The 13,719-nt window shown below is 38.4% G+C and overlaps 2 protein-coding genes across 11 annotated transcripts in view; one reads left to right on the top strand and one right to left on the bottom strand.

Moving 5' to 3' along the window:
* LOC18434784 (callose synthase 12) overlaps positions 1-6,646 on the top strand; it is a 29,839-nt gene extending 23,193 nt beyond the window's left edge. For both annotated transcript variants that reach the window (XR_016060819.1, XM_006844847.4), the window contains one exon: positions 6,398-6,646. The gene's annotated coding sequence lies outside the window, so the exon portion shown is untranslated. The remainder of the gene's footprint in view (positions 1-6,397) is intronic.
* Positions 6,647-7,551: 905 nt separating this feature from the next.
* LOC18434786 (putative 2-carboxy-D-arabinitol-1-phosphatase) lies at positions 7,552-12,868 on the bottom strand. Of its 9 annotated transcripts, none has more exons than XR_016060825.1 (7): positions 11,985-12,505; positions 11,042-11,253; positions 9,155-9,274; positions 8,822-8,921; positions 8,595-8,745; positions 8,425-8,504; positions 7,552-7,766 (listed from the first exon to the last, which is right to left on the bottom strand). XR_016060825.1 is itself a non-coding variant. In XM_088873930.1 (7 exons), the coding sequence occupies exons 1-7, from the start codon at positions 12,097-12,099 to the stop codon at positions 7,640-7,642; spliced, it is 894 nt and encodes a 297-aa protein (XP_088730056.1). In that variant the 5' UTR covers positions 12,100-12,642; the 3' UTR covers positions 7,552-7,639. The 9 variants fall into 9 exon arrangements, 5 of the variants coding, with proteins under 5 accessions (XP_088730056.1, XP_006844912.1, XP_088730075.1 ...); XR_016060824.1 differs by having other exon boundaries at positions 7,552-7,763; XR_016060842.1 differs by having other exon boundaries at positions 8,595-8,738.
* Positions 12,869-13,719: the final 851 nt, after the last annotated feature.

The raw sequence follows: 13,719 nt of genomic DNA, 5'->3' as shown, positions 1-13,719 counted from the left end.
TAAAAATAATTCCTTTAATAGTAGACAATTCACCAATGGTCTCAAGCAATAGATCTACGCAATGTGCAGTGCAAGGAGTCCAAAATATGCGAGGCCTCATCTGTCGAAGCTAATGACTTGCAGCTAGATTGGGAGCAGCATTATCTGTGACCACTTGAATTACAAGTTCCTCCCCAACGCCCCCAATACCCTTATTAATGAAAGAAAATATATAATGCACATCATGAATATCATTGGAAGCATCAATTTAACGCAAAAAAATTGTACTCGTGGGACAATTTGCTAATAAATTCATGTTACTCCTCTTCCTAGCACTCCACATATCTGTCATTAAAGAAACCCCAAATTTAGCCCATCCCTCCTTATGGGTCTTGAGATATTCATTAGTATACTCGAGTTCTTTCTTCAGTAGTGGCTCTCCAATCTCATAAGGAGTTAGAGCTTTCAAACCTGACCCAAATTGCCCAATTGCTTCCAACATTGTATGAAAGCTATTCAAGCGAGCAGTGTTAAAAGAAATGCTCGCATGGTAAAACCACCGAGCAATATACTGAATCACCGTGGCTCTATCTTCCTTCTTAAATCTATTTTCAATTATCACTTTCTTTTTCCCCTTTCCTCCCTTGCCTTTCTCAATTACAGTCTCAGGGCTAGATGTAAAAAAACTATCTATGGGCCCTCTCATACGAGGCTTCTTCGACCCAAACGACCTTTTGTTCTTAGAGCTCTGAGTACCAAGCATGACTACCTCTTCTTCCCCCTCGTCTTCCTCTTCTTCAGTGTCAATATTATCATAAAAAACATGGACCCTTGACTTTAATTCTGCAATATCCTTTTTTTTTGCAATTTTTTTACTCTTTTCACCTTCAATGTATTCCAAAATTTCTTTTTTTACAAGATCTGAGAGTTTCTTACATGGGGCAACATCACCTCTAATACTGCAAGATGTTTTTTAAATCTATTTATGTCAGCATTAGAAACATGTCCACAGAAATTGCACATAATTTTATTCATGTCATTCTTATCAGGGTTAACACAATATTTTCATCCCGGATCTCCACCCTTACTAGACCCCATAGAAGACATCTCAAATTGGAAAAATAAAAATTACAGACTGATCGTTTTCGCCCAATCTCTGATTTGCGATGTTGGTTACTTCAATTGAGCTACAAATCAACTCAAAAGTCTTCTAATGCCACCAATAGCACCCTAAAAATAATTTCAATGAGAAAAGAAAACTTTTTCAATCCATAAAAAATACTTTTGATCTCAGAAATTACTTCAGATTCTCATAAATAAGTTTAGAGATCGAGGGTTTCTTTATTTTCACTTTGTGGATTAAAACATAAACCCCATAACATTTTTATACAAACTTGGGAGTCAAAATGACCCCATAACAGTTGGTCGAGAAGGTCAGGAATCATGTGGCCTTCTGGGCCAGCAATCACCGTTTGTTTAAGAACTTACCCTTCAACGCCCCCCCCGGCCCCCAATATCTCTAGAGCTTCCCGTTGGAGACCACCGGAATTGGGAGCTTTTAAGCTCAACTTCGATGGCTGTTCCCTTGGTAACCCAGGATAGGGGGGCTACTACGCACTAGTGAGGAATGCATTCTGATGTCCTTTTCCCCACCTATCGGCGTCGGGTACTCCTGCCAAGGCCCTTGCCCTCTTGGAGAGCCTTCGCAAGTGTGACCCCTCTTGGTGTCACAATTTGACAGTGGAAGGAGACGGGGCCTCTAATCGTTCTTCCTGGCCATGGCGTCTTGATGACATTTTTGAAGAGATTTTGCACAGCACCAGAGAATTCAGCATTGTCTGGCGACACGTGTATAGAGAAGCCAATTTTGATGCTGATAGGCTTGCTGAGGGGGCATCCTGCTCCACTTTAGGGACTTAAAGCCTTTACCTCCTTCTGCCCTCCCTATGCGGCTTCTTTCCTTTTCCTCTTTTGTACACTGCTTCATCCCTGATTGGGCCTGTATAGTGCGACCCCTTGGGGTCGCCACACCTCTTGTAACTTCGGTCTTTTTGACCAATGAAATACAGTTAACTTTACTCAAAAAAATAACATTGCAGCTTTCCATATCTGTAAAGACCTCCAATTCATTGGATATATGAAAATAGGCAAAACCCTCATGGCTTTTTCTAGGGCTCTTTGAGCTTCCTGAAAGGATTTATCTTTTGGATAACCTAGAGCAAATTCATGCAGAAACCATTAGAAATCAAATCCATCTCATATATTACACGAAGAATGCAAAACCAAACAGCATATGAAAGATTGGCCAAAAGGCAAAAGGTCTTTATTGACCGATATGTAGGCATACGGCTTGTAAATTAGAATGATTGAACTGTTGTATGACATTGTTTTGTAGGAGGGAGGGAGGGAGAGATGGATTGAACTGTGGAATGAGTTTGTTCGTAGGAAGAAATTTTCTTTTGGATAACCTAGAGCGAATTCATTTGTTGTCAGGTGCTATAATCCCATTTTGTAGAAACCACTAGAAATCAATTCCATCTCATATATTGCACGAAGAATGGAGAACTAAGATTCATGTAGCCAACCCCAATTAATGGGGAAAAGGCTAAAATGATGATAATAATGATGATGATGATGATGATGATATTGCATAAAGAATGCATAACCAAACAACATATGAAAAGATCGCCCAAAAGGCAAAGATATTTTATTGATGGATATGTGGGTATGCAAGGATTCTTTTCCTGTAAATTAGAAGGATGGACTTGTTGTATGAGATTGTTTTGTACGAGGGAGGGAGGGAAGGAGGGAGGGAGGGAGAGAAGGATTGAACTGTCGTATGCGTTTGTTTTGTAGGAGGGAGGGAGGGAGGGAGGGAGGGAAAGAGGGAAGGATTGAACTGTTGTATGAGATTGTTTTGTAGGAGGGAGGGAGGAAGCAAGCGAGAGCGATAGATACTCAACCTATGAATAAAAGCAACAAGAAATAAACACAGAAAAGGTTTATGGAGAGGGGTGGAGAAAATGAGGAGAGAAAAATTGTAGAGAGAAACTGGATATGGGTGGAGAAAATTGAGAGGAATTCAAGGAAAGAGAGTGGTAGTTTGTCGAGTTGAGCTTGGGATGGGAGAGGTGACAAGGAGTCGCAGATGTAAAGAAAAGGGGTAGAGAGAGAAAGGTGTGTTGAGAAAAGGGATAGAAGGGGTAGAGAGAGAGGAGCTAGGGTTTTGTGGCCTGAGAGAGATTTCATGGGGTTGTGTTGAGATACATCGAACCCAAGGGCTTCATGTGTGGAGTCCAGGGGTTGTAGATTTTCAAAATATTAGCTTTCTAAAATGACTCTAAGTTGTAGAACTTTTGGTACAAAATAGACAAATTATTGATTCTATGAATCCAAGATTCTGTGTAATCCATAGGGACCCTGGAGGATTCCTTTTAGTTGCATTGGCTTTTTGGAGGCAAGTGGGACACCTAACACATTTTAACCAGAAGCCAAAGCTAGCATTGCAAAAATTAATTGGTAAATTCAAAGTGGTCTTCTATAGTTGCTCTCGGGGTAACTCAGGACCCGTGGGTGTTGGTGGTATGAGCGAATCTATGGGCTCCGAAATTTATGTCATCCTCAGGCCCCATAAGAGTTAAGAAGTCCACATTCGCCTAAATGAAAGCACTTCTTGAAGGAATTACCAGTGGAGTTAGAAACTTCTCCTGCCCTTAACTGTGGAAGGTGATTGTCTTGATGTAATCCATGCGCCTTGCAAGGAGCCATTCCTTTGAAATTAGCCACCTTACATTATCAAAAAAGTAGTTAGTCACACACCTTATAGCATATGATTGTGCAATTCACTGCTATGTATGTTACATTGTTTATGATAAAAGAGGACTCGTGCTATGAATAGTGGGGTATCTTGTTTTGTTGAGTAGATATTGAGGGGTGACCCAATTGTTGAGAGACTTTTGGGGCCCCCTAAAGCATATTATATTGTTTATTATCTTAGGGGCCCCTAAAAGGGAACTCATGCTATGAATAGTGCGCACTTTGTTTGGAAGGGAGAAATTATGTGACCTAGATTGTCAGTCTCCTCTTAAGGATAGAGAATTTGGGCAGTCATCTCTATATTTATTCTCTGGATATTCAATGGAATAAACACTCGACACTCTCTAATGGTTGTAGAGGAGAAAACAAGTTCAGAGTTGTTGATGTGGGTAACTCAACTAATTGCATGAGTATTCCACTATTAACACAGGGAGGCTCTAGAGTATGCTGAGCCAATTTTCAGGTGGAATTGAGTGAGCATGTTGCTTGAAGGGAGGCCCTGAATATTTTTTTTTTAGTCTGTTAACATTGTATTGAAGGAAAAGAGGAAATACAACGGTACAAAACTGCCCACAGGGAGAGCAAGGTCATTGAGAAAGGTGACAAAGGGACCAGAAAAAGCGAAGGAAAACTAAAACAGCCTCACAACAGGCAGCACCAAAAAAGCAAAAACACTACAGAAGCTCCTTGTATAGCTAGAAGCACACTAAAAAAAGGGAGAAACATCTAAGAAAAGCTTAAAACTGCCTAATACCAAAAACACCACAGGTAGTGCCATCTGAATAAATCAGTTACCAAAGAAGCTCCTTGTCTAGCTAGTTCATCGGCTATTTGGTTGGCCTCCCTCCAAGTACGAGTCCATGAGACCTGCATACGCCTGCAAAGATCATGTATTTCATCAAAGATATGCCAAAGTCTCCAGGGGGGTTGAGAAAGACTGGACGCCCAATGGATGACATTTTTGGAATCCCCTTTGATAATGAGGGAGGAGTCCCAAGAAAGGTTGAACAATCTCAGACCTTCAAGCAGGGCACAAGCCTCAGCCTCAGCGGAGTCAGTCCTCCCAATAGAGGAGGAGAAGGAAAGAATAAAGATGCCCTCATCCTGTTGATAGCCTTTCTTTACCCCTCACTGTACTCTCTTTTATCTACTTATTAAAGGTTAACATTCTAAAAAAAATAAGGGATGCCCTCGTGATTGCGGAAGATGCCACCTATCCCGGCCAGGCCAGGATTGCCCAAAGAAGAACCCATCAAAGTTAAGTTTAATAATACCCGTCAGGAGGTCTCCAAAGGGCTGACTGGGAAACCTTCCTTGGCCTAAAAGAGAGAACATTCCCCCAGTTGAGGTGAAAATCATGGGCATGCAGACATTTGAAGTGTTTATGATTTGTGGCCCATTCTTATTGATGTATTATGGTCTGCAGTGCATTTTCTTCTTATTGATTAACTTTCCATATAAAACCTAATTATATGATGGAAAGTTACAAAAAATAGCAACGCACTGTTATAACAGCTAGGAGCTGTTAAAGAGAGGAACAGTTAAAATGGCAAAAAGACTGTTTTCTTAAACCTGTAAGAGATGCTGCTAGAAAACCAGCCAGAAAAGTCGGTTGAACTAACTATTATTTTAATGTAACAGGCTAGAGGTTGTTTCTGATATCATGGCCACGGCCACCATAAATTTTGTGAACTGTGATATAATACAGAAGCAGCTTGTCCTCTTATCACCAACAGAAGACTCGGGAGAATTCAGTTCCTATTTGTTGTGAAATCTGCTCAGTTATCGCTTTATCTTCTCGAAAGCTAGAACGTAGAAACCAATAGGGTATTGGAGTTGTTGCAGACCAATGTTAGTATTAGTCTACCATCCCTTAGCAGTTTTGGTCAGTTGATTATATTTGTGCAGTGAAAAGCACCTTAACTTAATGGCATTGAAGTCCAAATACAAATTTGAATATAGTCTATGGGGCAATAATCAGGGTCTTGTGATATCTTACCATTGTTCATTGTAATCATAAAAATGTAATTGCAGTTGTACCTAGTTTTCTTATGATTTTGTTAGAGCACATTGGCAGGTTCAGGTTACTCCTTTTGCACCATGCCAAACAACTTATGTGCAGTGTTATAGATAAATGAATCAATAGAATCATATAGCTGATTATGTGCTGTGTCATAGAATGAATGAATCAATATAAAGATATTAGCTGATCTCTCTCTCTCTCTCTCTCAAGTGTTTCTTTGTGCGTGCCTGCATGTGTTTGTTTGTATGTTTCTTTTATCAATCTCATATGTTACGGTGTAAGAGAACCAGATACTGCATCATCGTCCCATATCTTTGTCGTGTAATACAGTTACTCCAAAGGGGCATTCATTGTCCATGCCTATTGATGGACAGTGGAGATTAATTATTGTGGATATCATCTGTGCATTCACCCAGTACAGCTACTCCCTGCCATCTATGATCGGAGTCGATGATGGATGCGCCTTTGGATAACCATGTGACATACTCCATTGGATTATATGCCTCTGCTTGAGTTTAGCTTGGATTATGTGATTAATCAATTCATGTTGAACCTGACAGGATTATGTTGTTTATACAGGTTTGTACATGAAATTGGCGTAGTTGGAGATATTTGTAGTTTCAATTTGGGGTCTGTGTGTTCCTGTATCATCGGTTGTGCTCATTTCAGTTTGCCATCTTTTATTTTAGAGACTGGAGATCCCCAATACATTTAGTACATTACACTAGATTGAGGAACCTATCTTTTTCCATTCGTGTATCATTAATTTTTAACCCCTTTGTGTATAAGTTCTTGTTTTGAGCAATTGATTGTCCCATTTCTTCTTGATTTCATGCTGCAAATTGGGTCATGTTTTTCTTCCAGGTCTTGTTATTGGCGTCCCATATGAACTCCTTTTAGCAATGAAAAATTTTAAGCACATGCCCCCATATGGAAAGTGGAGTCATAAGGGGCTCAAATTGGAAAAAGTTACCTAAAGTTGCTCAGATTTTGATTTTTTGTTTGGATGTTGGTGATTTAGCAAGTAGCAGTTTCTGTGATATGCATGAGAGAGTGAGAGAGAGATATATAAAAAATTTAAAACTGAGCTCCGCAAATCCATGGAAGTGCTGGTTGTGAGCGTGAAATTTGCAGTCACGAACAAAACTAGCAGGGTAATTATTGAAATGCAGTGCAAAATGCATGATGTGAATCGTTACGGTATTTTAATTTGTTACGCAGAAGAGTCTGGAAACGTTTCCTAATTGCTAATATTGTTCTGGAATGGTTGTTGGCTTCTACCCGATGACAAATGTTCGGATTTTGTGAACTACTCTTATCAAGAAAATCAGTGGGGTGTCAAAACGCTCAAAGTTTGACCACATTTGTCCCTCGATTTCTCTCAATAATAAATATTAATCTGCGAAGGCAAAGCTTAATGGACCGGAGTCATTCATTAATTAATATCTAATCAAGTAACTAATACAATCAAGCTTCAAATATCTAATTAATTGGAATTGCGTCTGGGCTTAACTCGTCAGCAGTTGATGTGCAACACTAGGTCTTAGATTCAATCTGATCCCCAAAAAACAAAAATTCAATCTATCTTATCCGTCACCCTCGTGTTACCATTTCATGGCAAGAATGAACACTAGTATCTGTTCCTGTGCATCTATCTTGGTCCTTTCTATGACCTATTTGCTTCTACTTTTATGCATTGCCTCTTGGCACAAGATTTGCTGCATGCTAGAGCGTTACAAACATTTCCCTGAATTCTCATTAAGAACATCTCCACTGTTTTTTCTTGGATGGTGCAATCAAATGAACATTAATAGAATGCATCTACAAATAAATGGAATCATTATACAAATGAGCAGTCGTATTCAGAAAGTGAAGCATAGCTTCTCCTCTTTGATTGAACACAAGCCTAGTTATACCGCCATTATTCACATCAATTGCCCGAAACCTGCTACATTGAGTCTTCAATTGTAGATCATTACCGAAGATCATAACCACATAAATAGAAAAGGGTGCAGTTTGCATACGGATGCATCCGTAGGTGTAGAGATAAGGTGCACCTCCAAATTTTATCATGGTATATAATTTTGATGTAAAATGTTCTTAGGATTATCTCAAAATCTATTTTTATATCTAATTATAAAATTTTAAATTTTAAAAATGGTTAAAATCAAGTAGATCTATAAACATATGAAAACCTTGAAAATGGACGGTGTAGATAATATGTTGTAAACTGTACTATTTCTGAGACTTAAAATCTTTTTATTTTTCATAGTCATACATCTCGATGTCGAGATGATCAATCAAATGGTTTTTCAACATTAAAACTACATTTTCCGATGGATATTTGAGGGGGCATCCATAGTTCTACATTATAAGGTAGCATCCTTATATAAACTTTTTCCAATAAAAAAAGCATATACGAATATCAAGTTTGTCATGTGTACTTTTTCCAATAAAAAAAGCATATACGAATATCAAGTTTGTCATGTGTATGTGTGGTTAGATTAGCTTCTGCATGGGCACAAGAGCACACATGCATGCGCGTACCAGAGAGAGAGAGAGAGAGAGAGAGAGAGAGAGAGAGAGAGAGAGAGAGAGAGAGAGACCTCTCTGGACCCATGCCAAGCGCCGTGCAGATCAGTGCACGCAAGATTGATTTGTGTGTTACAACCAAGAAGCTTTGCCCCTGTTCAAGCCAAATGGATACAGACAGAATTAGCATCCCAAAAGTCACTAGCAACAAAACTTAAAAGCAACCATTAAGAAAGGTGCTTACTGGCGAAAGCAAGATCTCATTCCAAGCCTTTCTAGCTGTTTCCCAGAGATTTACAATGGGATAAATCCCATCCACACTAAAACTAGCTGGATCTTCTCTCCAAGCAGTATATAATTCAGGATATTGCTTTCGCGCATCCGCTGCCTCCAAACTTCAAAAGTGACTACTAGATGCGACAGACATAACAAATAGAGAGAGAAGACAAAGGGAATAGTAGCTATGCCTACCATTTTTCATGCCCTCCAAAAAGAATAAGTGTGGCTCCTTCAATGTATCTAAGAAAACCAGTGGTTGTTCCCGTCCTTGCCAAATGAGTTTAGCACTTGACTGCATTACACACCCTAGGTCTTAGGGATGCTACACAAGATCAATGGAAAGCATGCATATTCAACTATACAAGCAACTAATCAAATCCACATGCACAGAGAAAATAAGAGACGAGCACCTAATCAAATACACATGCACAGAGAGAGAGAGAGAGAGAGAGAGAGAGAGAGAGAGAGAGAGAGAGAGAGAGCTACCAATCACAACACAAGGTCTTCACTCATCAGTCTTATTACCTTAGCGCGGGAGATTGGACTAGAAAAGCACTGATCAAATTGTATTTTGGACAAGACTTCACGACATCTTTCTGCCTGCATTCCTCCTGCTTCTGTTAAAATGGACAAGTCTGAGCTCCCCTACAATGAGTAATACAAAGAATGAGCAATTATTCATCTCAGATAAATTAAATGATGTCCATAACTGCACCAGATCCCAAATCAAAAAGGTGAAACGGCACCTCCAAAATCTGGGTGAAGATGTTAACTTCATATAAAACAAATCAACTTCCACAGGAAAGCTTACAACTACTGGAGGAGAACATCTATTGTAGATGCATTTCTGTGTATCTGTATTTTGACAACATGGGATGTAGATACATTGTAAGCTTAAGAATTGGCACAAAATAAATTTGGGATCATTATTTTCTCTTTCAAGATGTGATTGAAGAACTAGCATAGATAAACCCATTCTCAACTACTTCACAAACCACACTTGTGTATTGCTTCACCAGAAACACAAGATTTGTACCAATGACTTATTCACAAGCTCCTGATTTTTATATCTACGAGAACCTAGGTCTCTTTTAAAGTTAAAATGGCCACTTGTTTTATTTATAACTTGCTGCCAACAAGCATCGGAAGTAAACTTGGAGTAAGATGCTTCAACCAGGGTGAAGCATAACCAAAAAGGCTTATGTTGAGGAGAACCAGGCTCTTAGAGAAGAAAGCATTCATGAATGTTTGAATGGAAGCTGGATAGATAGCATGGATGAAAAATCATAATAAAAATTTCAGCTTCACTTTGAAATTTTAAAGAAATATCCTTCCCTTTTTATTTAGAAGAATCAGAAAACAATATTTTTAACAGTTTAGTTTTCACCATAATCGCATACAAATCCTGAGCATTGTTTGGTTTTCATTTCTTAGTCTTAGGAACCCTGTTTTAGGTAATCTTCATGGTCCCAAAACTAGTGTAGCGATGCATTCCTAATGATTAGAATTCCTGCTCATGTGAGTTCGGCCTGAGCATTTTCCACTAAGGTTGATTCATATTTTAAGGCATGAACTAAATCTGAGCATTGATGGCTGCAAAAACGTCACAAAACTAGATATAGAGGAAAGAGAGGAATGCCTCTAAACATCAGAATGCTTTAATAAGAAATGACCAATAATCTTTTAATTAATATGCATTAGCGTTTAAAAACTTTGGCAAATCCAACTTGGACTTGCCTGAGTTACTCGGAACCAGCACTCTGCCGGTTCCATATCAGCCAGACTTGGATGACTGAGCCTAACCCAAATTGGTGCTTCATGTCATTACACAATTTTTTTCAGTTCCCCCTTCTCCTTTGCATCTATCTAGATGCAATTGGACTCTACATATGGAGGGAAATTTTATGCTAATTTTTCAATGGAATATTTGGGGACATCTCAGGTTTGCTAGTGTTTGGAATTGTTAACTAAGTTATAATGCTCTTTCTTGTAGTCCAACAAAGGTTCCACAAAAATCTTCCCCAATGATAAACTGGGGTATAACCAGAAGGCATGAACAGATTCAATATTTCCTGCTTCTGGTCAATTATTCCACACTTGAAATTTGAGTTTAGACACCAATCCAAGAATATGCCATTCTGAATATATACAATTACATGAAGATACTTACCGTAGTTTCTAAAATAAGTAAAGACCATAACCTCGACATGGAAAAAAGGAACCAAAAAATGTGCAAGTGCACATATCCACTTCTTTGCAAAAGCATTTAGTTCACCATGTAATAAGCATTTAGTTCACCATGTAATAAGAAATATTGGCACGAGAATATCTTTAGAACAACTACAAAAGATAGAGATACAACACAGAATAATAGATCGATGCATCTAATTAAACTGCATGAGATTAACAAACCTGAATTCGACTCTCAGAATTCCAAGAACTAAGTCCATGCCTTACTAGTGTGACCTCTTTTGAAGTAGATAGAGGTTCATATGTGAGTGGCAGCGTGCCCCCTTTGAAATCAATTGCACCACCAGTCGTTGGAGCTTTGTTTACCAACTGTTCCACTGTTAGGGCATTATTCGAAGTATCTTGAGCTCGGGATACAATAGAGTTGGAGAGACCTGCAAGACCAGAGTTCCAAGATTCGGGTTTTGAGGGACTAACTCAGAGAATTCTTTTTTTAAGAAAATATATATAGCAGGATAGATGAAGGCTCACTGAGAAAAAAAAAAAGTCGTTGTTTCTGATTCATAGCGAAATTTGATTCACATACTCTTATGAAGCTGAGCCATTTAATAAAAATGGGGGGCCAATAGTTTAGTACATGAAAAAAATAAACCAAATTTTCATGAATAACAGTCATTATGCTCTTTTTCCTTGCTTCCCATTCATCTTCATGATTGTTGAAAAAACGGGTGAGAACAGAAGAGCTGTGTAAGAAAGATGCCAAATTTAAAGAAGACGAGAGAACTCCAGGTTAGAATTACAGAGAAAATGTATCCAAGAAGAGAAATTTAATTAAATGAAACATATGAGGAATTTCTTTCCATTTTCAATAAATACAAAAATACACGGTAGAACCAATTTATTTCTGAACCTTCAGCTAAAACTTAACAAAAATGAACTTCAAAGACATGGACTGAACAAGTAGCATACAATTATTTTTTTACATTAAATTATATAACCAAACCAGCTGATTGTGGTAAAGACTCAAATTTAAAATTATTTGTTTACATTAACTTATATAATAAAACCAGCTGATTGTGATAAAGGCTACAAATTTGAATAGTGTGTGAGAGAGAGAGAGAAATTTGAATAGTGGGTGTGTGTGTGTGAGAGAGAGAGATGGTACCAAAAAGGGTGGGACAGTTTCTCGAAAGGGTTGTATGCATACGTCGCGGGAATCGCCTGTTGATGAAAGTTAGGCGCTCTCCAAGGTGGGGTTTTGCTGCTATCACCCCTTCCATCTCTCTCCCTCCTCAAAATTCTCTCTCTCAAAACTCTCTCTCTGTTCTCTGTGTCTCTTGTTAAGGGCTTGCTTTGGAAAACCCGGTAATCCTGAGAGCAGCAGGTCTCGATCAGGCACTGTTATCTTCTGAATTGTAAATATCAGTTTCCCAACTCCAACCTCCACCGCACGAAATCAGCATGTACCCTCTCTCTCTCTCTACAATTTCTAGTAAGTGGTGAGGAGGAGTAGTAAATTTATCCACACCACTTCAGGAAAATAAAGTAGTTTTCTTGTATGTGGTGAGGAAGAGTTCAGGTGAGAGAGTAAACTTAACCACACTTCAGGAAAATAAAGTTCAAGTGAGACAGAGAGACGTTGCACTACTGCTTGCACCACTGAGGAAAATAAGGTAATTGTATTTGAGACCATTTATCTCCCAAGGTCACAATTATCCTTTGCATTACATGTTGTTTGGGGAATATCATGAAATTTGAGAAATTTTTTATGGTAGAACTTTGAGTCTAGTCAATATATGATTATATCGGCCCATTTGAAATATGAAAGATAAAAGTGATTGTGAGATCATTGTGTTAAAAATAAATGCTTTTTTTGTATATTTTTCTGAAAAATAAAATTAAACTTTGATGAGAGGACCTTTAAAAACCCAAATAGAGCTGGGCTGGAGGCGTCTTGAGGGATCAAGATGGAACTATCTTATTCATTTTTTAAGGACCTGTGGCAATTGCACTCAATGAGATGAAAGCATGGATGTTTTCAGAAATTATGGGAGCATGTAGCGAATGCACAAAGCCGTTTTAGGAGATTCCATGAATGTCATCAAGGGTGTGAAGGAAAACAAAGGGTGCCCTAGCACCTCAATCCAATTTTTTAATAAAATCTAAATTTAACCTAAGGTGAAACACAATCTTTGCACTGCTTAAGAGGATGTAACACCGAGGCTGACACCATAGCTGCAGCCAGAATAAGTTTGGTATTCAATAGATTATGATTAAACCTACGGCACTATTGACATTTTTGGTAACCGCAACAGCAAATTTGGAAGCGACTAATGGAATTACTCAAAACACTCAGAATTAAAAAGAAAAGAAAATTCTATTTGCTGCGAATAAAAATCAGGGTACCCTAGAAGAGTATAGAGTATTGGGGGTTGGAGGTGTGAAAAATGCGACTGGGGGAATAAACGAAGTGGATTAGCCGAAGAAAATGAGCAAGACCTTGTCAGAGCCAAAAGGGGGCTCCAATTCTTGGAAGTTACAATGTAACTTACCATCGTTGCTGCTACTACTCTGAGGCATTTAGTTCAGCAAAATTCATTTGAATACACATATATTAGAAACAAACAGCAAACTGTTTTGTCGGTTCTGACATTTACATTCTTCACATCGGATTCAAGCTTATTACATGTTTATTCTTTAACTCCTTTTTTCTTCTATATATATCAATATTGCCTTTTCCCTGAAATTTTCTCCATTTCAATGTCTTTCTAAGTTTCCATTCAACATGTCAGCAAGTGCAGTGCACAGATTTGAATCCTGTTACAATCAGATCAGGTCCCTTAAAAAACCATATATAACACCCACATGGTATCAATTGTAATCATGGTAAAACAGAAACA

Source organism: Amborella trichopoda, chromosome 1, assembly GCF_054954075.1.
Source record: "Amborella trichopoda isolate Santa Cruz 75 chromosome 1, AtrichopodaSantaCruz75HAP2 v2.0, whole genome shotgun sequence".
Classification (NCBI taxonomy): Eukaryota; Viridiplantae; Streptophyta; class Magnoliopsida; order Amborellales; family Amborellaceae; genus Amborella; species Amborella trichopoda.
This window is presented reverse-complemented; position numbering and strand designations above follow the sequence as displayed.